Below are 26,207 nucleotides of genomic sequence, written 5' to 3'. Positions count from 1 at the left end.
GCCTACCAAGGCATTGTCCCCAGAGGCCCTGTCTAGCCAGCATGAGTGACCAGCTGGCTGGCTGGTAGGTGTGTTCTGGTTACAGAACTAGATATATCATGCTATTAAAGCTGGGTGCTATTAAAAATTCTAATCAGAGACTGTAATTAACTTTCCTTGCTCTGATGCTCACTCACTAAGCAGCCTTCTGATTATAATTTGGCTTCTCATGTATCTTGCCTATTGGGAGAGAATGTACTGAGAATGTAGTGTTCAGGCCGACGTGAGGATCCAATCCATTAAACAGTTACATGCCATGGTGTAAATTAATAAATTTGTATTCTGATTTTATCATTTGCCTCATCTGGGCTCTGAAGGCGTGAGTCAGCATCCCCGGGTCTAATCATCACAGACCCCAAGAATAGCAAGCTTCTGGGTTGAGAAATGAAGAGCAAGACCCAGACCAAAGTGAAATCACCAAGATAACATTACCCTAGAGGCCTCTCAGCATGATCAAGAAGGCTTTCCTATGTGTCACGCAATATAGGCAGGGATTAGAATTGACTTTTGACATCACAAAGAGCTGCATATTCAAAACCATGGCTTGGCTCTATTCAGGTGAAAGCAAAGAACAGAAGAGGATCGTAAGGCTTATATTAAATATTTATTGGCTTATGAGGACACACCAGATGCTGTGCAGATCCGAGGCAGAAGGTTAAGATTGACAGACACATTTGAGAAAAGCAAAAAAAATAAAAACAAAAACAAAACAAAAAAGGGGGAACAGATGGTACATAGTAAGAAGAGATGGACAAGAGGCTTGTGACTAATGAATTCTTGTTCCACAGAGGTACCCAGGGTCTAGAATGAAAAATAGCAGGTAAGTTTTAAGAGGAAAAAAAGCTCAGGGGAAGAAAAGCAAGCACAAGATACACCAGAACACCAGCAGGACTGTGCTGAGACCCTGAGAATACCCAGAGCAGAGGGGAGGCCCAGCCTGGTGATCCAGGAGCTGTGGGGTGAGGGCAAAACCTTTGAAGTGAGTTCAAAAAGTGAAGTGGAGATGAGCCTAATCAGGGCAAATAGGGCTATGTGAGGAATCCTGCAGTCCAGGTCACCACTGCTTCTGAAATCCTGTGGGTGAGCATCACCTACAGGGCCACTAATCCCTTTTCAGGATCCCAAGAATACTGAATAATAAAGGGAAGTGCTAAGAAATGTGGTGTCTAGAAACTCTCACTAAAGATGGGAAGAAAGCCTCTACGTAATATTCAGACCAATGATGGGGAGGCCAATACTGATGACCCTACAGGATTTGTTGCTTAAAGAAACATGTTTCGCAGGTACATTGGCCAGCTACAAGGAGGCTAGAGGAAGAGAATCTCTTGAACCTAGGCCAGCCTGGACAATCTCACAAGGCCCTATCTCAACAAGAAGAGCAGAGAAAAGGATGGAGAGAGGAAGACAGCAAAGGGAAAAATATGTTCTTGAAGGAGATAAAGAAAGCTTCTTTGAGAGCCAACCGAAGCACAGAATGTCCCATGGGTCCCCACCAGGTCCTTGGCTTGGCTAGACATGGAAGAGACTCGAGAACCATCAGACATATTCTAAAGGTGAGGTAGAAACATGCTGCCAGGGAAGGATGACCCTGAGTATGGCCTGTCCAACCAGCCACATGAAAGGAAAGGTTCAGCTGAACAACGGGACCAAATTGAGAATGTTGGTGGACATGTTCTTCATGGGCACCCCACCAGGAGTGGGGCTGGAAGGGGACTGACCTGGGCACTTTACAATGTTCTGACTCCCCTGTGAAGAAAAGAACTCATTTACTTGATCACTTTAATCTCAAACTACAATCCTTTTTGGCCTTCTAGAATCAAAATATGTTAAGATACTTGAGTTCGATCAAGTTCATGACCTTCACTTTGTGTGGAGGCCCTGGTCTAGTAGAGGTTGTCCCGCACATGCTCCATGATGGTCTTCAGCCCCAGCCAGGTCTCCTCTGCAGTGGGGATGATCTGATTGGCTGGCAGAAGGAAACCATAGTGCCCAGTGTCCCTTAACTCAAATGTGAATGAGTACTTGATCCCGTTGTCATAGGCCCAGTCAATGCTGCTCCCACTAGCTGGATCTGTAAGTCAAAAGAGTAACATGATTGAAGTCCAGTTGCCTTTAAAACTCAGAAAGAGCCATAGCTCTACCTGCCTGGGGTTCCTTGGGAGCCTAGAGTTATTTCTGCAAGCCATCGCCTTCCTATAATATACATGCCCAAAGGACACATTGGCTCCATCCATAGGTCTTAGGACAATACAACATGAGAGTCTGTACTCAGCTCAAACTAAGAGACTTGAAAGTCTCCCATTCTGTCACTAACTCATTGTAATCCCTCAGGCTACTCAAAACTAATCTTCTCATAGACAAAGTGTATGGTAGGCACTTCCAACATAAGCCCAGGGACCCTCGTAGCCCTTGCAACATGGAAAAGGCTGGCCCAACCTTGTAACTAACAAGCCCAAATGGAGTTATCATGAAAGAACTTGGGATTCTGCTTTGCTCTCTCTTGGGTCACTCACTCTGAAGAAAGCCAGCTGCAGTGTTGTAAGGACACTCAAATAGCCCAATCCGGAGATGGATGTGAAGAACTTTGACTTCCTGCCAATAATAAGCACTAACTCACCAGACACCCCCGGCCCTGCCACACCCAAGTAATCCAGACTACAAACGCTTCTTCCAGCCCTGTAAGCCTAGAGTTCACTACAGTCCTGGAAAACATCCTGACCCCAACCCCACAGGAAATCTTGGGCCATAGCCACCCAGTTAAGTGTCTCTTGACTTCCTAAACCCTGTAATGCATATAAGGAAATAAATATTTATTGTGTTAAGCTGCTAAGTTTCAAAACTTCTTTACATAGCAAGAGATAACTGGTTTACAGAGCAAAAGAAACACATTCCTTAAGAATCCCTTTGCCAAAAGGCTTGAGAAGGGCATGGAGCCTATTTTCCTGCTTCTTCCCACTCAAATTCCACTTTGCAGACAAATCTGGTTAAAAGAGAGCAACATTGCTGATCTTGTAGGATAAAATAGGGTCAATAGGTGGGGTGCGGGTGACTCGTGCCTGTAATCCTAGCTACTCAGGAGGCTGAGATCTGAGGATCACAGTTCAAAGCCAGCCCAGGCAGGAAAGTCCGAGACTCTTATCTCCAATTAAACACCAGAAAACTGAAAATGGTGCTGTGGCTCAAGAGGTAGAGAGCTCACCTTGAGCTGAAGAGCTCAAGGACAGCACCCAGTCCCAGAGTTCAAGCCCCACAACCAACAAAAAGAAAAAAAAATAGTGTCAATAGTTGTTATTATTTATTCAGCATCTAAGTAATGCTGGTTATTATATTTTAAAAGTTTATATTTATGCTCTCATTGTCTTTTCAAACCTTAAGGAAGGTATTACTGTCCTTGTTTTACAGATGAGAAAAAAATGGTACAAAATGGATTGTTTATCTAGGAACTTACAGGTGGAAATGACAATGCTGGAATTAAATCTAGGTGGACCTGAGATGAAAGCCCTGGATTTCTTCAGTCTACTTCATTTCCATCTATATTAACATGTCTGTTCAAAACCCAAGTCTTTTCACCTTTCCCTTATTCCTGAGAGAAGCAGGAAAAATCTTGCTTCCACCAAGATTTTTCCCTGAGGCTCTGCTGTTCTCTGAAATCCTTCTGCCATTTCCATAGCCTCTCTTTACCCAGTCCAAACAGACAATGCTACTTTAACTTTCTAGAGGTTCTTTATGTCAGAATCAAGTATCTCAACTTTTTTTTTATTCTGGAAGGCAAAAAAAAAAAAAAAGGATTATAGTTTGAGATTAAAGTGATCGAGTTCATGAACTTCACTTTAAGTCCCTGCTCAATGTCCACTTATTCTTTTTTAAAAATATTTTTTATTGTAAAGATATGGCTCAGAGGGGTTACTGCTATATGAGTAGGGCAATGAGTACATTTCCTATTGAGCATTGTTATCTCCTCCTTTGTTTCCCCTACCATCCCTTCCCTCCCCACCTCCCCACCTCTTCTCTCTCCCCACCTCGAAGTTGTAAAGTTTGTTTTCAACATAGTGTCTTGTACGTCTCATTGTTATAATGGGTCAACATGTATCCTTGTTTCAGCATTTTGTTATTTCCCTTCCCCTCCCCAAATTAGAAAATTTTATGTACAAAATACAGGACACTGGAATCAAATATAGTGACAACAGGAGTTATACCATGGGGGAAGAACATACAAAGGAAACAAAAAATTCACATAGTACATTAAAAACAACAGCGACAAAGAAAAAAACATCTTGTGTCCTTATCTTGCAGTTCATTTCACTTAGCATCATCTTATATGGTCATATGTACATAGCTTTTGACCTTTTCTGCTTGTCTGGTAAGATTATCCTAGACGTGTACTAGTTATTGCAGAAAAGGGAAACCATGAAACCTATGTTTCTTTGGGTCTGGCTTACTTCACTTATTATAATTTTTTCCAAATCTTTCCATTTCCTAACAAATAGGGCGGTGTCATTCTTTCTGATGGAGGCATAGAATTCCATTATATATGCATATATAGATTACATTTTCCTGATCCATTTATCTATGTCCACTTATTCTTTATTTTAAAAAAAAAAGCAAGTAGCTCTGTGGCTCAAAGTGGCAGAATGATAGCGTTTAGCAAAAGCCCAGGCCCTGAGTTCAAGCCCCACAACTGACAAAAATCAAACAAATATGAGAACATATTTTTGTTTGTTTCAAACAAACAAAGCCTAGGTTCAAACCAGCCCTTTCATACTTGCTAGATAGGCACTCCACCACGTCAGCCACACTTTCCAGCTTTATTTATTTTTTGAAACAGATCTTGTGGTTTTTGTCAACACCAACCTAGACAACAATCCTCCTATATCTGCTTCCTAAGTAATTGGGATGACAGGCAAGAACCACTACATTCAGCTTTTTATTGAGATGAGGTTTCATCTCCATTTTTTGTTGGTCTAGGCTGGCCTTGAACCTTGATCCTCCAAATCTCCACTTCCCACGTAGCTGGGATTATAGGCATGAACCACCATGCCTACACAGGAGTATACTATTGACACTGTTCTACACACTGTATTTCTCAATGAGCAACCGAATGTTCCTCCCTATTGGCACATTTTAATTCACCTCATTCATCCAGGTACAGCCTAGTGCTTTATTGTCTAAATGCATAAAAAGTGTTTTTGTGCAGGACACTCCAGATTGGCATTTGAAATACTCCCAGTCTTTCCTGATGATAAATAATATTGTCACAAACATCTTTAATACTCATGACATATCCATGAGTCAGATGAGCTTACTTTATTTACATCTAAGCCCTTCATGGATCAGAAAGAGTGCAGAGGAAGGGAACCAGTTGCTAAAGGCAGGTGGTCTAAGAACAATTCAAGCAACCACTTATAGTCTGACAGAAGGAAGAAGACATAAAAACTCTAAAAAGCTGATGCAAGAAGTAAAGGGGCAAAACAAGCTGGGGTTATTTAGCAGAAGGACCTTACAGTCCAACCTGGCAAAGCATGACTTTAGGATATAGCAACTACTCTTCAGAAAACCACTCAGTCATGAAGAAGCGGACTGAAACCTCTTCTGTAGGCTGTGTTTAAGAAGTCCGTTTTAGAATTACTTTCACTTAAATAGTTAATCTAAGAAGAAAAGATAAATATCAAGTGTGTCCATAGTATATGCCAGAAGTCTTTGAAATTAGATAGTATGATTATACAAAAAAAAATCCCTCTTTGTGTTTTTGGGAAAGCCTATCAAGAATACTTAAGACAGGCTTTGAATGTGAGAAGAAACTCAGGGCTCCTAGACCCTCCAGGAGAGGCTTCCCCCTCTTCTGTGGAAGGCATCTGGTGAGTGTCCCTTGATTTAGCACAGCTCAGGCTGGAGAGAAGAAGTTGTTTGATGTAGGAGCCACAAGGTCATTCTTTGACCCCCAAACAGGGACCCTGGTGACCCCCACAGATCTTTGGAGAGGCCTCCTCTCCAGGATCCTAGCAAGTCCCCATGGGCCCGGGATTGACTAATCAAGCAGAGAAGGCGGAGAACATCTCAGGATGTGTCCTCTGAAGAGCTCCCATTCCACAGCATAAATAACAATAAACCATGAATAATTAATAGATTGTTGCTGCAATTAGCAACACAAATGCCAGCATCATGCTAACTGCTTTATGCAGCTCTCTGGCCTGTGAAGCAGAGGAAGGTTCTGAGATGGAACTCAGCACTGAGATGGAGAAGGGGGAGTGGAGAATGTAGTATCTTCCAGAAGACAAGGGCTGAGGGGAAATCTAGTGGGACAGTGGGGGCGGGGTGATGGTGCTGAATTCCAGGGCTGAGGAAAGAAACACCAGCAAACTTGCAGTCTCTGGAGGGATCAACAGTTGGAATACTAAAAGAGAAGACACTGGAGAGGGGCTAGAATTGTGCTTTACATTTACATTGGCATCTGATAATGTAATTTTTTTTTCCAAACAGGAGCATTAGTAGATTGACTCCCAAAGTAAGAGATATGAATTGCTCTGATGAAATAGTTCATCTAGGAATCAAAACAAAGGTATCTCCTCAAAATATGGCTACAAGGGATTGAGCTTCAAAACTAGATTCAGGAAACCAGGTGTGAGCCACACCTATAATCCCAGCATTCAGGAGGCTGAGGCTAGAGGAGTAAACGTTTGTATTTGATTTTGGTACCTTGGTATTGTATATTCATTTGGGGGGGGGGGGAAGATTTAGCAGGACAGGGAAAGTAGGAGAAAAATAAGGGAGGTGGTAACAGGTTTGACAAGAAATGTACTCATTATCTTACTTATGTAACTGTAACCCTTCTGTACATCACCTGACAATAAAAAAAGAAAAAGAAAAAAAATGTTTGTGGCCAGCCTAAGCTACATGGCATAACCCTGTTTGGGGAAAACAAACAAACAAAAAAAACAGTTTGGGAGCACGGTGGATTTTTTTCTAGATGCCTGAAAGGAAGGACCCTCTAATTCTCCTTGTTCATTTCTGATAGGAAAATAGACCCTCCCCCACGCCCTCCACCACCACTACAAGCAATCTGCCATGGCAAAGATGGGTTCCCTCTGAAAATAGAAGGACGGGCTTGCTAAACCTTTTGATACACTATGTCAAGATGCTTAATGCAAGATGAAGAATGCAGCTTCTACCCAGCTGACAGGACATAACTCATAAGGGCACGTGACAAATAGCTCAAGCGTACAGAGGACGCTGGTGAAGACAACTGTCTGCTGCAGCTAGTGTCACGCAGGCTGGACATAAATCTAGTCTATTACTAACCACAAAAACAATCAGACAACATCCTAAGGAGTGTAACTTTCCCCTCCACCTCCTTTCCTCCTGGAGCACGGTCTAAAGGGCGCGCATGTGCACACACACACACACACACACACACACACACACACAGAGCAAGTACTCACAGACAGTGGTACAAGTTGGGCCCACTTGGTACTTGGTGCCTGACAGGGAAGCCAGGGCTTCAGCCGCTTGCCTGGCCACATCATCCTGGGAAGGAAGAAGCAGAGTAAGAAAGGACAGACCCTGAGTCCTGACCCTGGGAGAGAAGTGTCATGTCCCAGAGCTTGAGGGAAGGCCAAGTTATGCTCAAGTGGAAACCCTGGAATGGAGAAAGCCAGAGACTAGTCCCCACCTAGCCACGAGCCTGGGTGGGGCTTCCTCTGGCTGAGGGTTGTGGGCTGGCTGTGGCCTACGCTCATGTCACACTGCTGATCTCAGCCCTGTCCTCACCAGAACTCCTCATTCTGAGGTGACTCACTGGATAGGATGCTGAACTCCCCTGGGCAATGGCCTACACCTCTTCCTTGATCAGAGCAAGGGCACCTCTCCCATGTATGCTATGGTGCCAAGCACACAGCTTTTAGCAAACCATAGACACATGATATGCTCCTGCCAGGAAAATAAGTGAGACAGCCAGGCAGGGTCAGTTACATTTTTTTGTTTTTGTTGCTTTGGGCTTTTATACTGTTCCTGGGGCTTGAACTCAGGGCCTGGGCACTGTCCCTGAGCTTTTGTGCTCAAGGCTAGCACTCTACCTCTTGAGCTATAGTTCCACTTCTAGCTTTTTGGTGGTTAATTAGAGATGTGAGTCTTGCAGACTTCCCTGTCTTGGCTGGCTTTTGAACCGTGATCCTCAGATCTCAGTAGCTAGGTGTGAGCCACGGGCCCCTGACTATCAGTTATAGTTCTTGAAACTCAAAGGAGACACAGAAACAAGAGGGACTGTCTTCCTCCTGTCCCCAGTAGGTCTGATAGCTCATCCCAAAGGTTAGGCCCTTAATGACACCTACTCAGACTCCTAGACTTGCTCTTCTTAGGCTGTAGTTGGCCACCTTGGACCTCAAGGTCCAGAAGCCTCAGGACCAGGTAGAGGCTGCCATCACTCACCAGCTCCTCAGCATCGGGGGCCTTCTTCATAGAGTACCCATAGGGATACATCAGCAGCTGAGAGTAGCTGTGCAGATCGATGAAGCATTTGAAATTCCCATGCTTCTGAATGAAATCTACCACTGATTTCACCTCCACTTCAGAATTGGCATGGGGGCCGTGGTATACTTCAGAACAAGGGTTGTCACTGGCTCCTGTTCCTGTCGGGGAAAGCCAACCAGAAACAGTGACCCACAGGCCAAGAAGACAGAAGTGAGGACACTCAGTCCCTAACAGAGCTGGGGCGAGAATAGCCAGCCACTGGCAGATGTTCCATAAGAACCTATCGAGGTGTGGAGCCTGGGAGAGGGAGGGCAGGGAGGGAGGCCAGGGCCGTTGGAGCTACACAGCTGAAGAGCAAAATTGTTAGGACTTCTTCAAATGGATAGAGTTGACCTTGTATTGTGCCAATAGCTGTTGTCATACATAATTAATATCATACTTGAGAATGAGTTGTAATTAATAAGTATGCTAGATAATTAATATGAATACCAATAAATAATGAAAATGACTCCATTTATTCTGGTGTCAACTTATTCTCTTGGTTCAGATCTTAATGGCCAACCACTGCCAAAAATAATATATTGTTGTGGCTAAAATTTCTTGATTCTTTGACAAGCATTTAGAAATATTGCTTTCAGTATTAGTTCACCATACAGCTCCCTGGAGGGTATGTGGTATGTATATATATGTGTGTGTGCGCAACAACCCTAGTTATGAGAAAATCTGGCTTGACATTGACACCCACAGGTCCCACATTCGTAACAGCTCCTTTCCTATGGTTATTATTCCCCACCTCCGATGATTTTTGTGGTATTTCTATGCAACAGGAGATGGGTACTCACAAGAGGGGGGTGGGGCCCAGGGGAGAGGGGGAGAGGAATGAAGAGGGGGGAAAGAGGAAGAATGCAGTAAGAATTCACTATAAAATGAACTATACAACTGTGAGTGGGGACAGGAGGAAAAAACTAAGAGAGAGCAAGGGAAGGGGTGACATTGTTCAAAAAGAAATGTACTCTTTACCTGACTTATGTAACTCTAACCCCTCTGTATATTACCTTTATAATAACAATAAAAAATTAAAGAGAATTCATTGCATAAACCACAAAATCAAGAAAACTAAGGGAAAGGATGGGTTGCAGGGGAGTGAAAATGTTGAAGGAGTGACACAGATCAAGATGCATTGTGTCCATAAACTACTTTGTTAAATGGCAGAAAAAAATCAATACATATCCTAAAAAATTAAGAGCAAGGGAATATAGAAATGAACTTGAAGAAATGGAAACAAGAGGGTTTTTAGTGTACTGTTTTCAGCTATTTTCTTTCTTTCCTTTGTTGTCACTGTGTTTTTTTTTTATTTCTGTATCCTTTTTCTTATAAGTTTATCTGATTTGGGGAAGGGAAGGAGAATCACAGAAGTGGTGGGACAAAAGTTGAACTAATGCAACTGTGATACTCACAGCACAATATATTGGAAATGAACTTTACAGCTTGGGGAGAGGGAAGTTGGAGGGGAAGTGGGAGAAAATGAGGGGAGGGAGCAACACTGTTCAAAAAGAAAAGTATTCATCACCTGACTTATGTAACTGTAACTGCTCTGTATATCACCTTTACAATAAAATTTCAAAAAAAGAGTGAGAGAAGGGATGGATTGAGAAGGATGGGTAAGAATATTGAAAGGGGTGACATTAATCAAGACACATTGTATTCATAAACTGTTCTGTTGACTGGCAACTCCTTTGTGTAACTACGTAAAGATAATAAAAATATTCCCAAAAAAACTCTAGGTGTAATGGCTCCTACCTGTAATCCTAGATGCTCAGAAGTCTAAAGTTAACCTGGACAAAAAGTCTGTGAGACCTCATCTCAAACAATAAAAAGCTGGGTACAGTAGCAGTAGCAATTGGCTGACTCCTAGTATAGCAAGAATTGTAAATAGGAGGATAGCAGTCCAGGCCAGCCACGTTAAAAAGTGAGATCTCTTCATAAAATAACAAAAGCAAAAATGCCTGGGGGCATGGATTAAGTAATAGAGTGTCTAGACCCTGAGTTCAAACCTTAGTACTACAAAAAAAAAATTAGATAGATACATATATAGATAGATAGGTAGGTAGACAGATAAATAAGTGTATGCATATGTAAACCAAAAAGAAAAGAAAAATTATCATGATTATACTCATAATGCAAAGACTCTCTGTCCCACCATTCTCTCAGGAAGCCAGGCAATACTGAATCATTCTTTCAAAATACAATAATCAAAAATAAAAACAATGTATAACCATAAAGAGCCTGACTTGCACATACGTCTCTTGTGAATGGAGCAATGAAACTCTTTGGATGCTGGCTCTGTTCAGCTCTGTTCAGTTCAGGGGGACAGGTTTGTTCAATGTCATTTCCTGCCTACCTGCAAAGCTAGCATTCCAGTTTCGGTTTGGGTCAGTACCAATGCAGCGGCTTCCGGGGTTCAGGGACCGTGTCTTCCTCCAAAAGCGATTCTGAAAAAGCCACCAAACACCCAGAGTAGGTCATGCAATAAGAGCAGTGAATGGTTTCTCTAGGAAATAAGAGATGACTGCAAGAGATGGCTGAGCTGCTTGTGACCCTGGACTCCTTTCCTCACTACCTATGCAGCCTGTTCTCAACCCCCAGACCAAGGAAGGTTTGCCCTTCTGACTTTAAGAAAGAGACTGCCAACCAGTTGAGTGTGTTGGCTCAAGCCTGTCAACCTCGCTATTTGGTAAATGGAAAGGGAGGGGAGTGTGAAAGTTCAAGGCCAGCCCAGGCATAAAGCTTATGAGACTCCATCTCAACCAAAGGCTGGGCATGGTGACATATGCTTATTATCCCAACTACAGTGCAATGGTGTGTTCCTGTCATCTTCAGCAACACAGGGAAGTGTTAAGTAGGCAGATCACAGTCCAGCCCTGGCCCAGGTCAGAAGCTAACTTGAAAAGAACCAATGTAAAAGGTCTGGAGGCATGGCTAAAATGGTAGAGCACCTGCCTAGGAAGTGCAAGGCCCTGAGTTCACTCCCCAAGATTGCTAAGAAAGAAAAAGAAGAGAAAGACAGAGACAGAATGGGACTGCCCCAAAATGCACTGATGAAAAACTTTGTATGCAAGTTGGGATCAGGCTAGTCCCAAGTGAGTCTTCTGCGGCCTCTACAGAAGGGAGATTGATGGTCCTTTACCTTTGTGATACCCAGTGCCCCAGAAGTGCACAGCACCTATTCTATTCTTGCCTAAATAACTCCATCTGAATTTCAGTCAAAAGCTCAACTAGGGAATAAGGAAACAAATTAAATGGCAAAACAAAGAAGCTATCAGCCAAATTCAAAATGTGAGACATTCTACAGGAAATTATTTGGTTTCTCCTGCAAATGAATGACATTTTAAAAGGATGTGTGGGGGTGCTTCTGCTGCTGAATAAGAGAGGCAGCTGAGACACAGCCACCAGATGCAGTGTGCAGACCTTACTGACTTCAACACATTGACTCCTAAGAGACATTTTTAAGATAATTGGGGGAGTTAGATGATATTCAAGAATTTCCATTGATTTTTCAAATGTGTCAGTAGGGTATAGGGCTTAGGAAATTTTTTTATTCTTCTTATAATAATAGTTAGCTAGAGATGCATACATAGGTAGTTGTGGGGGAATGAACGTGTCTAGGATTTGTTTTTAAATACTTCAAGGAGAAAATTGTGTAGGAGAGAAAAAAGATGAACAAACAATTGGTAAAATGTTGATAATTGTTCAAGACCCATAATAGAGAGTTCCTTTAGACTATTCTCTCTAGGGAAAAACTAAATAAATAAAGTAGTCTCTGGTGATTCTCAGTGTTGAGACTGAGCAAATGAAATCCTCACAAAGCTCATAATATCGTGTGGGTAGAGGCTCTCTCCAAAGCACTAGCAAAACAGGGATGTCGCCAAGCCAGTTTCAGTCCTACCCCAGCCCCGTGGGATTACTCACTTGGGTGTGTGTATACACATATCCATCAGGATTGGCCACAGGCAGCAAGAAAATATCTACTTTCTCCAAGATGGAGGTGATAACTGGATCCTTCTGGTAATCAGATACAATCTAAGCAGAAACAACATGCTTTCAGTCAAGCTATGGCAGGCTTGGTTGCTAGGTCTAACCTTATGTCTTCCCAGAACACCCAGTACCTAGAATGGATGCTCCCAGAACAGCCTCCACCGTTGAAAGCTTCCTAGGATTTGACACCCATCCCTTCCCCGCTCCCCCCCCCACCCCGACACACAGGGGCATGGTTCTCTGCAAAGCTCTCTGAACCCCTCAAAATCCAGGGACAGGGCTTATGATTGTGCCAACAGCAATGAGATGATGGATGTTTGCTTTCTTCGTGTTTTCCAGGGAAGAGATTCTATGTACACTGCTCTTCCCTCTCATTGCTGGCTTGAAACAGACTTTCTGGAAGATGCTAGCAAGGACGCAGAGGTCTTACGGGGTTTGGGGGATTGAGCAAAGCTACTCTATCTTTGGTGCCAAGTACTGCTTTGTTCCCTTTGTAGAGCCCACTGTAGGTCAGTGCTTCAGGCCCACGTTTGCTGTGCACTAGCTTAATCATTGCCACTTTGTCACTTAGCCACAGTGGGCTGGCCAAGTGGCTTTGACCATTTACCTGTCACCTCTGAAGAGCCCCCAGCTTACTGGGGCTCCAGACCCCATTCTATGCAGAGCATCTTCTCATCTAGTCCCTTAGGCCCAGCTATATGGGACTCCCCTGGCCTGCAAGGATTCCCTTGGCCCCATCAGGATCCTTGGCTAGTTCCAAAGTGATATGACCTTCCTCGCCGTCCAGATGGCAGTAGCTTGTGAGATCCACTCGCGGGAATGGATGCCTGCATTCAGCCAAATGGCTGGGCGCTGCTTGTCTCCTCCTGTGCTGAACTGCAGAAGAGAAGAGGCCAGAAAATGACCTGCCTGCCTGAGTTTCCACTCACCTCTCCTCTCCCCAGCTCGATCCTATTCATTTAACTCATTTAAGATAATTCCGAGACCAAATGTTCCAGAGGGCCCCATCTATTTATCAGGCTTAGTCGTGACCAGCAAGCGTAATTGGTTGGCTGCAGCTCCAGGCAGCCTGAACCTCTCCAGCACTGGGAGCAAATTGGGAAGGAAAACCAATTGTTATTGTGGATTAGAATGCTGGTGCCATTAGAGATAATAGTATGTCTCTGAAAGGCTTCAAATAGTATCCCAACAGAGAGAGACACAAGGGTGTGTACAGCAGGCTGTTGGGTTGATGCAATAAATGAATTCAGTTTTAAATTAGGAAGAAGAGGGCTTCACTGTAACTCTTTGTAAATGGCATTAATGAATTCTGCCTCCTGCTTTTGCCACAGTGTTTGGACCCCTTAGGTCAGAGCTTGGTGCTAATGAAGCCAGAGTCCCCATCAGATGGGCAAATAATCTAAATGTAATTATTTTAAAGCAACCAGCTCAGTAGCAGGTCTCCCCTACCAGTGGTTCACTATAAGTCTGGGGTCTTGAAGGGCTTATAGGGAGTTGAGGGTTTGGCAAATCCTTGAGCCATCAATTGTTCTATGATATAGGCTCCGATTCCTTTTGATTTGGTCAGCTGGGTTGTTTATATCATTTATGTCACTGTCATTATTTTCTATCTCCTTTGCCAATACAAACCTGTATCTGTTAGAAATATCTGAAAATTTGGATCAGAGGCTGGGTGTAATATTCTAACAATCCTAAAATTAACTTCCTAAATAACTTTTTTTTTTTTTGGTCATTTGTGGGGCTTGAACTCTGGGCCTGAGCGGTGTTTCTCAGCTCTTCAGCTCAAGGCAAGCCCTCTACCACTTGAGCCACAGCACCACTTCCAGTTTTCCGGTGGTTAATTGGAGTTAAGAGTCTCATAGACTTTCCTGCCCTGGCTGGCTTTGAATTGTGATCCTTAGATCTCAGCCTCCTGAGTAGCTAGGATTACAGGTGTGGCCACCAGCACCTGGCTTCCTAAGTAACTTTTAAAAGTAAGTAGAATAAAGTTCATAAGTCTATTCTACCTTTCCTTGCTTGGGAATGAAGGCAAGACTGGCTAGAACATTCTGGAATACTAGCCATCTCTCCTCTAATCCTGTCCTTCAGCCAAAAACGTGGAATAAGATGTGCTCCTTCTAATTGTCTCTCATTAAACAATGAACCTCTGCCAGGTCCAGATCTAGTGGGGAGAAGATGATCACTATTTCCTTCATTGGTAAAACAGCTGGATCCTTCTTGGAATGTAGGCTTTTGGCTACATTCAGTTAGGACCTTGCAAGGGCCTGGGACCTCACCTTCAGGACATACATCGGCCTCTTTTCAAATGTCTGTCCAATCTTCACTCTTCTTGTCAGGTCTGGAAAATCTGTAGCAATGCTGTCCATCTCATGGTAAATCTGAAGCAGAAAATAGTAAATCTAAGGACATTTTTAATTTTTAACAGTTTTTTTATTTTTTTTAGATAAGGACTCATTACATACTTGGCCTCAAGCTTAGATCCTTCTGCCTCAGCTTCTCAAGACCTGGGATTTTGGGTCACTGTGCCTGATTTAAGGAGGCCTTTTTAAAATTTGTTCAGCTCTGGATAGGTATGTGTGAACTTTATCATGTCAGTCTTAAACTATGTCTTCTGGTTGACCATATTATCAGCATGGAATGCGTATTTCAAAGAAAGTGTCTAAAGAGTCCTTTTGTGCGATTTTCTAAAGAATAATACCTTGCATTTGTCCACAAACTTATAGTACACTCAACTATACAGATATTGCTACAAATTACACAGCGATTGCTACAAAGTGTGGTCGTTTATTCATCCTGGGTTGGAGCAACAGAACAACCCCACTTGGAAGTGGCGCTGTAGCTCAAGTGGTAGAGCGCTCGCCTTGAGTTGAAGAGCTGAGGGACCACGCCCAGGCCCAGAGTTCAAGCCCCACGACCGACAAAAAAAAAAAACTATATAGAACAACCCCACTAAGCACATTCTCTGTGGGCAAAAATAAAGCCTGTACCATGTATCTAACACCACACAAATATATTAAATACACTGTAAAAATTTTAAAAATAAATCAAAATAGTTGCATTCATAAATGTTGTTAATAATGTCTCTATCTCTGTGGGCCATCTTTCTTAAAATCTCCTCAATTATAGGCACCCCACTTTCAAGTGATAAAGACTTCAAAATTGTAAGTAAGAATGCTAAGAATATATCCAATTGCTTTGGGGGGGGAAGAAAATTTGATTTAAATAGTTTATCCATTTTCATTTTTCAAGCCATTTGGAGGTCAAAAGAAGGAAATGAATTTGTGTAGTACTTAAGATTGGATGAAAGAGCTAAACACAGAAGGAAAAGGTGCAATCAATACAGAATAAAATCAAGCTTAAAGGGTTTATGGACTGGCAGTCAATATAACATACTGAGCAGAAGTGAAAAAGTAAGCAAAAATCAACAACAAAAACCCAAATACATAGGCAACCAAATAAAGTACAGAAGAAGTGACTCATAATGAGCTTCAAAGCTCAAAAAGGGGAAACCATAGATGACAAAAAAATGAAGAGGAAACTACCATATTAGAGAACTGGAAGTTGAACTAGAAATGGGCAAATTTGGCTTCCAACACAGCTTGGAAACTTTATCCCCAACACTGACCCCTAGAGAGATGAGGAAAAGCAAGGTAGCTCTCTGGGGCCATAAAAGGAAAGAGAATCACCCAGGAAAAGTTAAAATTCCAATGCTATATCCAGATATAAGATTCAAAAATCACACTATCAACGACCTCCAGGACACAAACAAAGGATGTAGAACCAAAACTCTGGCAGAGACAATCATGAAATTCCCACTAGAGACCTAAGCAAGCTTAAACAGTCGTAAGCTATGAGCTGTTCATAGCTGTTTTTAGAAAGAACCCAAAATGAGCACAAAAGGAGGCAGCTGGCTCAGAGATACACAGCAAAAGTCCTTGAAGGAGCAGGAGATAGTTGGGAGCCAGGCACCAAAGCCTGGCTCAGATAGCCAGGAGATACCCTCCCCACCCCCACACCCATAATCCTCAAGGGACATTTGCAACTGGTGAACTCAGCTGGGGAGAGTCCCATGGCCATGAGGCTGTCATGGGTTTGATGGCTGTGTGAGCCTTGAGCTCTGTTTTCCTCAATGACCCAGACCACCGAACTCTTAACTTCATCCATCTGTTTGGCAGATGTATGCTACTAGTCACAAAGAAGGGTCAATGGGCAGTGTTATTGATTTATACACAACAAACAAAGCCACGAATAATCATGGAAAAGAAGTGAAAATAGTCATTTCAGTGATTGAAGTAATCAACCACTCATCCTGAAAAGCAACTTAAAATATACATCTCACAGAAAGTATTCCAGAGCCGGGCACTGGTGGCTCACGCCTATAATCCTAGCTACTCAGGAGGCTGAGATCTGAGGATCGAGGTTCAAAGCCAGACCAGGCAGGAAAGTCCGTGAGACTCTTATCTCCAATAAAATCACTACAAAACTGAAAGTGGTGCTGTGGCTCAAGCGGTAGAGAGCTCGCCTTGAGCTGAAGAGCGCAGGGACAGTGCCCAAGCCCAGAGTTCAAGCCTCACAACCGACCAAAAAAAAAAAAAGTATTCCAGGAACATTGTTTATGTATGAAGAACATTCATTAAGGCAGGTGAAGGGAGAATAAGTTCTGTGTGTGTGTGTGTGTGTGTGTGTGTGTGTGTGTGCGCACACGCGCGCTAATATAAGGGCTTGAACTCAAAGCCTGGGTGGGTGCTGTCCCTAATTTTTGGTCTGGTTATTGGAGATAAGTGTTTCACAGACTTTCCTGGTTGGTCTGGCTTTGAACTGCAATTCTCAGATTTCAGCCTCCGGAGTAGCTAGGATTACAAGCATGAGCCACCGAAACCCAGCTGAGGATCTAAATTTTGATTTGAGAATGAGTTCCTGAGCTACTAAAACTATCAGGCTAATGAAGCAGACACTGGGGGGGTGGGGGGGGCAGGGGGAAAGGACATAAGAAAATGGTGTGGGCTTCATGGTGCAGTCCCATACTTACAGTCTCTTTTGATTTTTCAAGTCCCTTTTGATTTCTCCCTTTTGTATGAAATTACTCTGCTCCAAGCTTTTCATTTTGAAAATCTGGCTTACCTTGAAAGTCATCTATATGAAGTGGTTTCTAACTAAGCACAGTACCAAAATGCATTATGTAACTAATATTATACATTATAAGTTGTCGTGATAAATGAATGGAAATATTTGGTTAACCTTGGAAATAACTACTTGTCGACTTGCCCGGAATAAATAACATTTTATTCCAGGCAAAAGATTATAGTGGGGGAGGGGAGAGAGGGTTGAATTACAAAGAGTGAAAACGACTGCAATTATTTCACCGCTTTCCTTAAGAGATTGTTTGTGGAAAGGAGACTGGATGTGGGGGGAAATGTCCTGTTCACATTTCACTACGCTCTTAGGTGCTGGTGGAGTTAAACAGCCTGAGAATTGGAAAGGAATGAAAGTGCACATGTGTTAGCCCCTCAATAAAAAGATAATGTACTGAAGCTGGAAGGAAGGAGAGAGGTTACAAAATTCAGGAAGCACTCACAGCATCGAGAGAGTGGTAAGCTCCGTAGTTGAAGTTACTACCACTCCGTTCTTGCCCTTCATTGTGTCGCATTTCTTCATCTTCATTATCTAAAAGGGCCTAAACAAAGACACAACATGTTGTTGAATTGATCCAGTAAAGATGGAAAATCTGGCTTTTTTCTTGCTCTGGCTTGATATAGGGGCCAGCTAAGATGGCAGCCCAACTGTCAAGACTTAAAGAGGGCCAGTTATACAAACGAAAGATTATAGTAGGAGGAAATGCATGTTCATAGTGTCTGCTTCTCAAAGAGCTTTAGATTTTTCACAACAACATACATTATAATCTCACTGTTTTATGGGGGTTTGAATCAATTCTATGGGATAGAACAACAAAATATCTGTGTTTATTTTTTCTAAGATGACTACTTTCTAATATTGTCAGTTCTACTGAAGCATTCCAATATATACTGTAATTCTAATACTCAGGAGAAAAGTCATTTTCGTCTGTATTCTGACCTTCATGATCAGTATGGTACAGTTTAAAAACTAAAATATCTGGCTAGGTACCAGTGACTCAGTGCCCATAATCCTAGCTACTCAGGAGGCTGAGATCTAAGGATCACAGTTGGAAGTCAGCTCAAAGTCCAGCAGGAAAATCCACTAGACTCTTTTCTCCAATTAACCACCAAAACCTAGAAGTGGAGTTATGGCTCAATTGGTAAAGTGCTAGCCTTGAATAAAAAAGCTAAAGGACAGTGTCCAGACCCAAAATTGAAGCCCCAGTATTGGCACAAAAATTTATGTGTGTGTGTGTGTGTGTGTGTGTGTGTGTGTGTATACATATTATATATATATATATATATATTATACTGCTCTTAAAAATAGAGGTCATATTTCTTTCATGCAGCCATAAAACTTTCCTTCTTGGTGTCCAATTTATATTCTACCATTCAAAACCTGCTTACTCTCTGTAAAGAACATATGTGCTATTTGGTTATTCTATACTATGAAATCTCTAGCCATCAGCCTGCATCTGGTACCCAGTGCCTCTGAAAAACGCAGCTTGGGAAACCATTCAGAAACAAAGAAATTCTTATAACCACTCATACTTTGAAGGTTCCTGGCAGATGTCTGTGACATGTGAGGATGATTAGTAAGCCCGCAGCTGCTCACGCCATCAGGAAACTCATGGGCCAAATCACCAATTAGTCCATAACCTACCTCGGTGAAGGAGACAACGTGAGCCAGACACTATCCTGCTGTTCAACACGTGCCATGGGCTGGGTGGTGGCGTTCCCTCTACTGGGCACAGTGGATGACAGTCTCCCTTTCACGAAGGGCACTTCTTTTTACTGGTCCCCAGAACCGTCCCACCCACAACTCTTGCCTCCTAACATCAAACACAAAAGGAAGAGGCACATCTATGTTGTACCAGATACTGTGGAGCATTTTATATACATTGATTATAGAATCTTCTCAATACAGTATATGAAATGAGTACGACTGGTATCTTATTGATCTTATTGGTATTTTATTGATGAGGAAATGGAGGCCCAAGAGAGTGAAACTTGTCCAAAGAAACTGTGGGATTTGAATCCAGACACTGTCACATGCATTATCCCTATCTACCGTGACCTACTGTTTCTCTAACAAGTTACTGTACTTTCATCTGCCTGAAATTTCTACATCTAGCAAATGAAAAAAGGTGACAGTAGACCTGAAAAATCTCTCAGGTCTTCTCCTGACTGCTGGTGGCTTAGTCCTACACAAGATCAGTCTGAAACCGTGGCCTACTTACCTGCAGGTCTTCAATTGTCACTGAGTACTCCAAGCCCTGGGACTTCAGGAAGGATTTGACTGGCAGCAGACTGACAGATGGAACCAGGACATCCACAGGCCGACCAAAGGTGGAAGGAGATTTCCAGACATTGAGCTGAAAGGAATAGAAATCAAACCAGGCTAAAGGATAGTTCAGGTAAAACACACAATCAGCTCATTCTTGTACAATCACTACCAAAAGCCAAGCTGATCCCTGAGGGGCTGAGATCTGTTCAAGGGTAAACAGGGGCCATTTCACAATTGTATCTAGTCAGATCTACCCCTCAGGCAGCGCCTGGCAGAATCTAAGAAGTAAATCCAGAGCAGCTAGAAGGATAGAACTCGGGTCTTCGTCCCCCTGGGCCATCCACTGTGATCTACTTCCCAGCTCCTCCTCCCGCAAACTTCTCAATGGCGCAAAAATCTTCAAGAACAGAAGTAATAACTCCAGTAGTAGAAGAATCTTCTCCCAACAAAGTCAAGAAGTCTGAAAAGAACCATGTACCTTGAAGTCATCCGAATTCACTAGCTGAATCAGTTTGCTGATCTCCTCTCCATTTCTGACATTAATCCTAAACACTTGGTCCCTAAAGAAGGGATGGGAGAGAGGAGGGAAAAAAAGCGAAAGATAATGGTGAGCTTTCAGCTGGCAAATAAACCCCAAACCCACAATCCCAGACAGAAGTAGGCCGAATGAGAGGAAATGGTCTAGTCTTTGGTTATAATGTATAGCCATTAAAAATAAGACTACGTGGCAAATGTGAAAAAGTGCTTATGGTATAACTTGAAGGGAAATAATATTAAGTGAAAGAACAGGACACAGAATTGTATGTGTGCCATGATTACAAGTATGGAAAAAGCAGATGCTCTAGAGGGAAAACAGACAACAGAAATATACCAAATGCTGACAGCGCTCAAGTTCGGGTCATGAGATTATGGATGACTTACTTTTTTTTCTCCTTGTATCTGTTTTCTGTAATGTGGTCATATTACTTTATAATGAAAAACACATATACATTTTACAGAAAGGAATGTTATTGGGTTACATGCAAAGCTCACTGAAGATGTAAAGGAATACTTCTTCACTGTCGGGGGTTGAGGGCTAAAATCTCTGGGCTGAGAAGAGCTAGGAAATCAAGCAGACCCTCCATCCTGGGAAGGTGGGCTGCTACCTTCTTCCAGAAAAGAGAAGCAGGGAGCTTGTAGCCTCCTCTCCCAACCCCAGAGCCCAGGATAAGTGTGCATTCTGAGATGAATGCTGAATGCAGCCCAGGGTGTGAGACTGAACTCTGGGTCCACTGATGCTTACCAGGTCCTGCAAGGCCCCAGAATGGTCCCCCCCCCCCAGCCCAATCCCTTTCTGGTTTGTCTTGCATTTCTTTCATATACATTATTTAGCTTCTGCAGCATTGGCAGGGGAAAGAGGCCCTGACATCCTGTGTGGTGAGTGGGAGAAGGCTGGACATGAAAAGCTGCCTTTGAACTCTCAGCCCGCTCAGGGAGCCTGGGGAGCCATTAAGCGGTTGCTAGGTGACAGGCCCAAATGAATCTACACTAGATGCTGTCACATGCGTCATCTCTTTGACGCGAGTGAATGCAGGAAAGGCTGCTGGAGAGAGCTGTGGGCTGAAGGACCTGTTGACAAGAATAAATGATGCTGTCACAGGGAACTAAATGTGCAGCCTCATGTGGCAGCTCTTTATCAGAAAAACTGGTCCAGGCAAGATGGACCCTTAGGGTTTTCCTTGGTTCTAGAAGGTCCTGGGGGGTTTCCAGAGATCTAGGCCAGCACAAAGGTATTATGGCCCAAGGCAGAGCAGCTCCCAGTGCAGGTGGCTGGTCTGGAGGAGATGCCGGTGTGAAAGCTCACTTTCTCCCTCCCCAGCTGGTCCCCGCAGGGTCCTAGAAGGAAACAGCACCACAGGTGCCTGGTGGGAGAGCTCTGGTGGGGCAGTACTTGACTGAACCACATGATGAATATGGTTCAAGTTGTACCTCAAGGGTTCATTGCTGCAAGCTTGGTCTCTAGAATGGCAACCTTGGGAAGTAGTAGGTGCTTTAAGAGACAGGTCCTGTTAGGCCCTAGAAAGTGATTAATGCTGATATCTTGGAGTTCATTTCTGTGAAAGTGGTACTAGCCCGGAATTTCTCTCTAGCTTCCTGTATTGCTACGTGATCTCTGCTTCTAACACATGCCCACATCAGGATACCATCTGCCATGTTTTGGCGCAGACTGGGGGTCCTTACCAAACAGATGGAGTCCCCAATCCTGAACTTGTAGTCTGCAAATCTGTGAGTGAAATAAATTTCTTTACACGTTACTCAGCTCCATGTATTTTGTTATAGCAACAGAAAACAGACTACAGAACACATGAGGCTCGCAAAGAGTTGTACTATAGCCCTGAGAAGATGAAGAGTTCAAGGCAAACAGCCTCAAAACAGCCTCAAAAAGTAGAGAGAAGGGCATTAAAATGGGACCTCCTGTCTGAGGACTAAGACCAGTCTGCTAAACTCACACCCTATCACAGTCTACTCCCAACACTCCAGAAGAGAAGCAGACAACTCAGAAATGGGCATTTTAGAAAGTGTACACATTGACAACTCTAGTGGTAAAATTAGGCATTTGTAAAGCAATGCTGCCTAGAGCAATCACAAAAGAGGGGAGAGAGAAGAAACAGGAAAGGGGAAAAAGGAGGGATATGGAAAAAAGAAGGTTTGGGGGAATATGAAAATCCTGGCATATGTTCACCCATAAACAAAGAGTGTGCATTTTACTTTGTCCACAGTGGTGACTTTGCAACAGAACTCCCATACCCAGGCCCAGTCCACAGCAATGGAACACAGTGATTACAACTAGTCCTGATGATGACTAAGTCCACACCCCATTTCAATCAGGATCTAATCATCCAAGCTGCAGAGGTTAAAGAAACAAATATGGGTAGTACTAAGAAGATACCAACTAGGCAGGACAGACTAGCTGGCCCAGATGGAGCCCCTGCCCCATCCTCTACCTCTCCATGTCCTTCACTTCCAACCCTCCACTAAAAATCCCAAATTCACCATGTACTTTGGCCTTTGAAAAAGAGATTACTGCCTGCAGTCTTGGCTATTTTCCTTAACTGACTGACAATCTCCTACCTGGTCTCCAGGACAAGCTCATATCATCCATGAAGCTTTCCCTAACCAAAATTTCCCTAACCAAAAGTACAGTTTTCAAAGAGTACTAAACAGCAACAGTGATGGTAGGGTCTAACATTGTTTTCATGACCATCAGCACATGGATACCTAAAAGCAGAGTGGGAAGGGCAGTCATTCTCATTGTCCTCATTGTCATGGCCTCTATTTGGAAAATGCCCTCGCCAGGTCATGAGCTTGTAGATGGTTGCCTACATCCTGGAAATTCTAAGACTTTGAACTTGAGCTCTTCCAAAAGAAGGGAGTTGGACCAGGAGGAGGAACCTGTTGGGATTAACAAATTGCTAAGTCTAACTTTCCTGTTCTACATGAGTCTTCCGATAGCTCCTCTGGCTGTCTTCAAACTCACTTGGCTGTTGGCAGTGACGGTTGTGGATGCCTTCTCGCTCACCTCAAATTTGTCCCATGATTCAGACAATCTTGGGGACAGAGCTCCCATCCCTTCCCCTGTTATCATGTAAGTAGAGCTAAGTGGCTGGTTCTTGTGCTTCTCTTACCTTCACCCCCAGTCACGCTCAGCAACCACCATGAATAATATTAAGAGATGGTTTCACAGAATTCTTAGATGCTTGCCAATTACCACAGAGACTACAACCAGTTCTGCAGCTACTCCCTGTTTTCTGCCTGCCTGACACCTCCAGATGTCCTGGCCATTGTCTCATCCTTAAAATGACTAATAACTAGGACAAAAGACACTAGCAGAGCACCAGAGAGCAAGAAGTTAGGAGAATCAAGAAGAAGGGAAAGCAAATTGAATGGTAAAAAGCAACCATCATCTTTTCCACCACCCAAGTTCCTGCCTGGTCTCCAAACCACTCAGATGCTCAGATGTCAAGTTCTCTGTGCTAGACATATTTGTTGAACTGGATGACCAGAGCATGTTAATAGGAACTCTGGCAGAAAAGATTGCCCTACCTTTGCTGGGATCCCTACTATGGAGCAAGAACAGACCAGGAGGAGGGGAAGAGAATGACTCAATTGGTTAAAACCATCCACGATTAGCAATCAGCTCAGGCACACAGCCCTTCCTGCGTTCAACTCCTGCAGTGAGCCCTCTGGGGCCCTGCCCAGCTGTCTCAGCCCAGGTGCATCATCAGAGAGCTCTGTACCCTGAGCAATAGAGATTTTTCAACCACGTGAATTGCTTCAGTGGGAGCCTGACAGAGCTATGCGTCAGCTCACACAGCAGCAAGTGTAGTTAGGGCACACCTTCTGCTGAGCTGCTGGTGGAAAAAAAAAAATCTCCTTCCCTGGCCACCTGCTACACATAATCCCTCTGAGCTATTTGGCAACAGACATACAGGTATGAACAGTCATCGTTATAAAAATTAGTCATATAAATAATATCATATAAATAATTGCTTCAATAAACAGCTCCTAAGTTCCCTCAATCAGGTAGTATAATAGAGATAGATAGACCATTGAGATAGACGATTCTATTTGGAGAATAACTTGTGTTATAGAAAAAAAAAAAAAAAGGCCTGGTTTTTGTATTCCATTCCAGCTCCCCTGTGTACCAGCTAAGTAGCCTTGGGCAGGTTCTTTAACCTTTCTAAAGTTGTGTTTTTTCATGTTTAAATTGAGGAAAATAACACCCGTGCCTGGCAGAGTGGTTACATGATCCAAAAGATAATGTACATGAAAGCTCTTTGCAAATAGCAATGCATTATGAAGTAATGAGTTATTATAATGCAATCTTCTAGCAAGTCACCAAGCATCTCTTTCATCTCTCCTATCTTCCAAATTTCCCTCCTGTGCAAACCTCAGAGCCTCAGCCTGTTAAGCATGAGTGTGCAACACATACACAGAGTACAGGTGTGGCCCTGCCTATCAGTACCCATAGCTGTGCCTAGACAAGACCTGTTAGATCTCCTTGTCCTAGAAGTCAAGCAAAAGCACCAGCTCTACACAGCTTTTACCATTAATGAAGAGGGGAAACCAAGAAGCCTGAAACCTACATTTTTCTCTTCTTTTTTTTTTTTTTGGTCAGTCATGGGGCTCAAACTCTGGGCCTGGATGCTGTCTCTGAGCTCTTCAGCTCAAGGCGAGCACTCTACCACTTGAGACACAGTGCTATTTCTGGCTTTCTGGTAGTTAATTGGAGATAAGAGTCTCACAGACTTTCCTGCCTGGACTGGCTATGAACCGCAATCCTAAGATCTCAGCCTCCTGAGTAGTTAAGATTACAAGTGTAAGCCACCAGTGCCCAGTTACATTTTTCTCTTTGATCATGGCAGAAATTCCCAACAAGCCATTTCTGGTCATTATTTAGAATTAATGATGTAGGTTTATGAAAGTTGGAGGTTCTTGAACTGACTTTACAAATAAGAAATAGGAAGAAAAAGAATTCACAGATTAGGAAGCTGGAGAAGGTCTAGGGAGACTATTTGCTCTAATTTCACAGACAAAATCAGGTCTCACGGAGCAGTCATTTATCCAGGGGGACACAGGGACAAAGGAGAGACAGGTCCTCTTTCCTCAAGACTCGTCTAAGACATAACACCCTTTCCTTCTCAATTCTAGGACCGGTGGTATGGCTCATATGGTAGGTAGCATGCCATCAGTAATCGAACAAGCCAAACAAGAGCTTAAGGACCTGAGTTCAAAACCCAGCACTAGCAAAAAGAAAAAGAATCCAGATCATTCTTTTCAATCCCAATTGGTCCCCATTTTGCTGAAATATTAAGTACAAAAAGAACTTACCCAAAAAATTTTTCTCGGCTGCAGATGCCTGGCCCAATAAGGGCCCCAAAGAACACTATCCACCACATGTCTGAAGACGAGTATTGGTCACAGTGACTGAGTCAGGTTGTATTTATAAGGAGCCCAGGGCAGACTCATGTCCTCAGAAATGCTAATATGACTCCCAAGCACCCTTGCAACTCTGCTGGGCGGAGCCCTTATCAATGCCTCTTCCATTCCTTTCCAGTGATGAAGGCCAGCCTCTCCATTTACATGGTCAAGAATTCACTCCCAGGCTGGAAAAGTCCTCACCATTAGTACCATATTTTTTACCAGGTGATATCTAACTAGTGATTTTAAAAAAATTAATGAAGGCTGGGAAGGTGGCTGAGTGATAGCTTGCCTTGCTTGCATGAGTC

The 26,207-nt window shown here is 43.2% G+C and overlaps 1 protein-coding gene across 2 annotated transcripts; it reads right to left on the bottom strand.

The window, feature by feature from the left end:
• Positions 1-1,508: 1,508 nt before the first annotated feature.
• On the bottom strand, positions 1,509-25,885 carry Cpa4 (carboxypeptidase A4). Of its 2 annotated transcripts, none has more exons than XM_042696049.1 (11): positions 25,810-25,885; positions 20,417-20,498; positions 19,892-20,026; positions 18,113-18,211; positions 14,814-14,915; positions 13,309-13,413; positions 12,472-12,582; positions 10,904-10,994; positions 8,461-8,654; positions 7,476-7,560; positions 1,509-2,110 (listed from the first exon to the last, which is right to left on the bottom strand). In XM_042696049.1, the coding sequence occupies exons 1-11, from the start codon at positions 25,875-25,877 to the stop codon at positions 1,923-1,925; spliced, it is 1,260 nt and encodes a 419-aa protein (XP_042551983.1). In that variant the 5' UTR covers positions 25,878-25,885; the 3' UTR covers positions 1,509-1,922. The 2 variants fall into 2 exon arrangements, with proteins under 2 accessions (XP_042551983.1, XP_042551984.1); XM_042696050.1 differs by having other exon boundaries at positions 8,461-8,660; positions 25,810-25,877.
• Between the last annotated feature and the right edge of the window lie 322 nt (positions 25,886-26,207).

Source organism: Dipodomys spectabilis, unplaced genomic scaffold (assembly GCF_019054845.1).
Source record: "Dipodomys spectabilis isolate Male_0828 unplaced genomic scaffold, ASM1905484v1 ptg000197l, whole genome shotgun sequence".
NCBI classification, from domain to species: domain Eukaryota; kingdom Metazoa; phylum Chordata; class Mammalia; order Rodentia; family Heteromyidae; genus Dipodomys; species Dipodomys spectabilis.
Note: the sequence above shows the minus strand (reverse complement) of the source record. Positions and strands in the feature narration are given on the sequence as shown.

What these genes read in the sequence shown, in the direction of transcription:
- Cpa4 (XM_042696050.1), bottom strand. Translation starts at nt 25,877, where the DNA reads ATGTGGTGGATAGTGTTCTTTGGGGCCCTTATTGGGCCAGGCATCTGC. An exon ending in TGACAATTGAAGACCTGCAG is followed by an intron (nt 18,212 to 19,891) that starts GTAAGTAGGCCA and finishes GTCTTTGTTTAG; the next exon opens with GCCCTTTTAGATAATGAAGA. An exon ending in CTGGAATGCTAGCTTTGCAG is followed by an intron (nt 8,661 to 10,903) that starts GTAGGCAGGAAA and finishes TTTCCCCGACAG; the next exon opens with GAACAGGAGCCAGTGACAAC.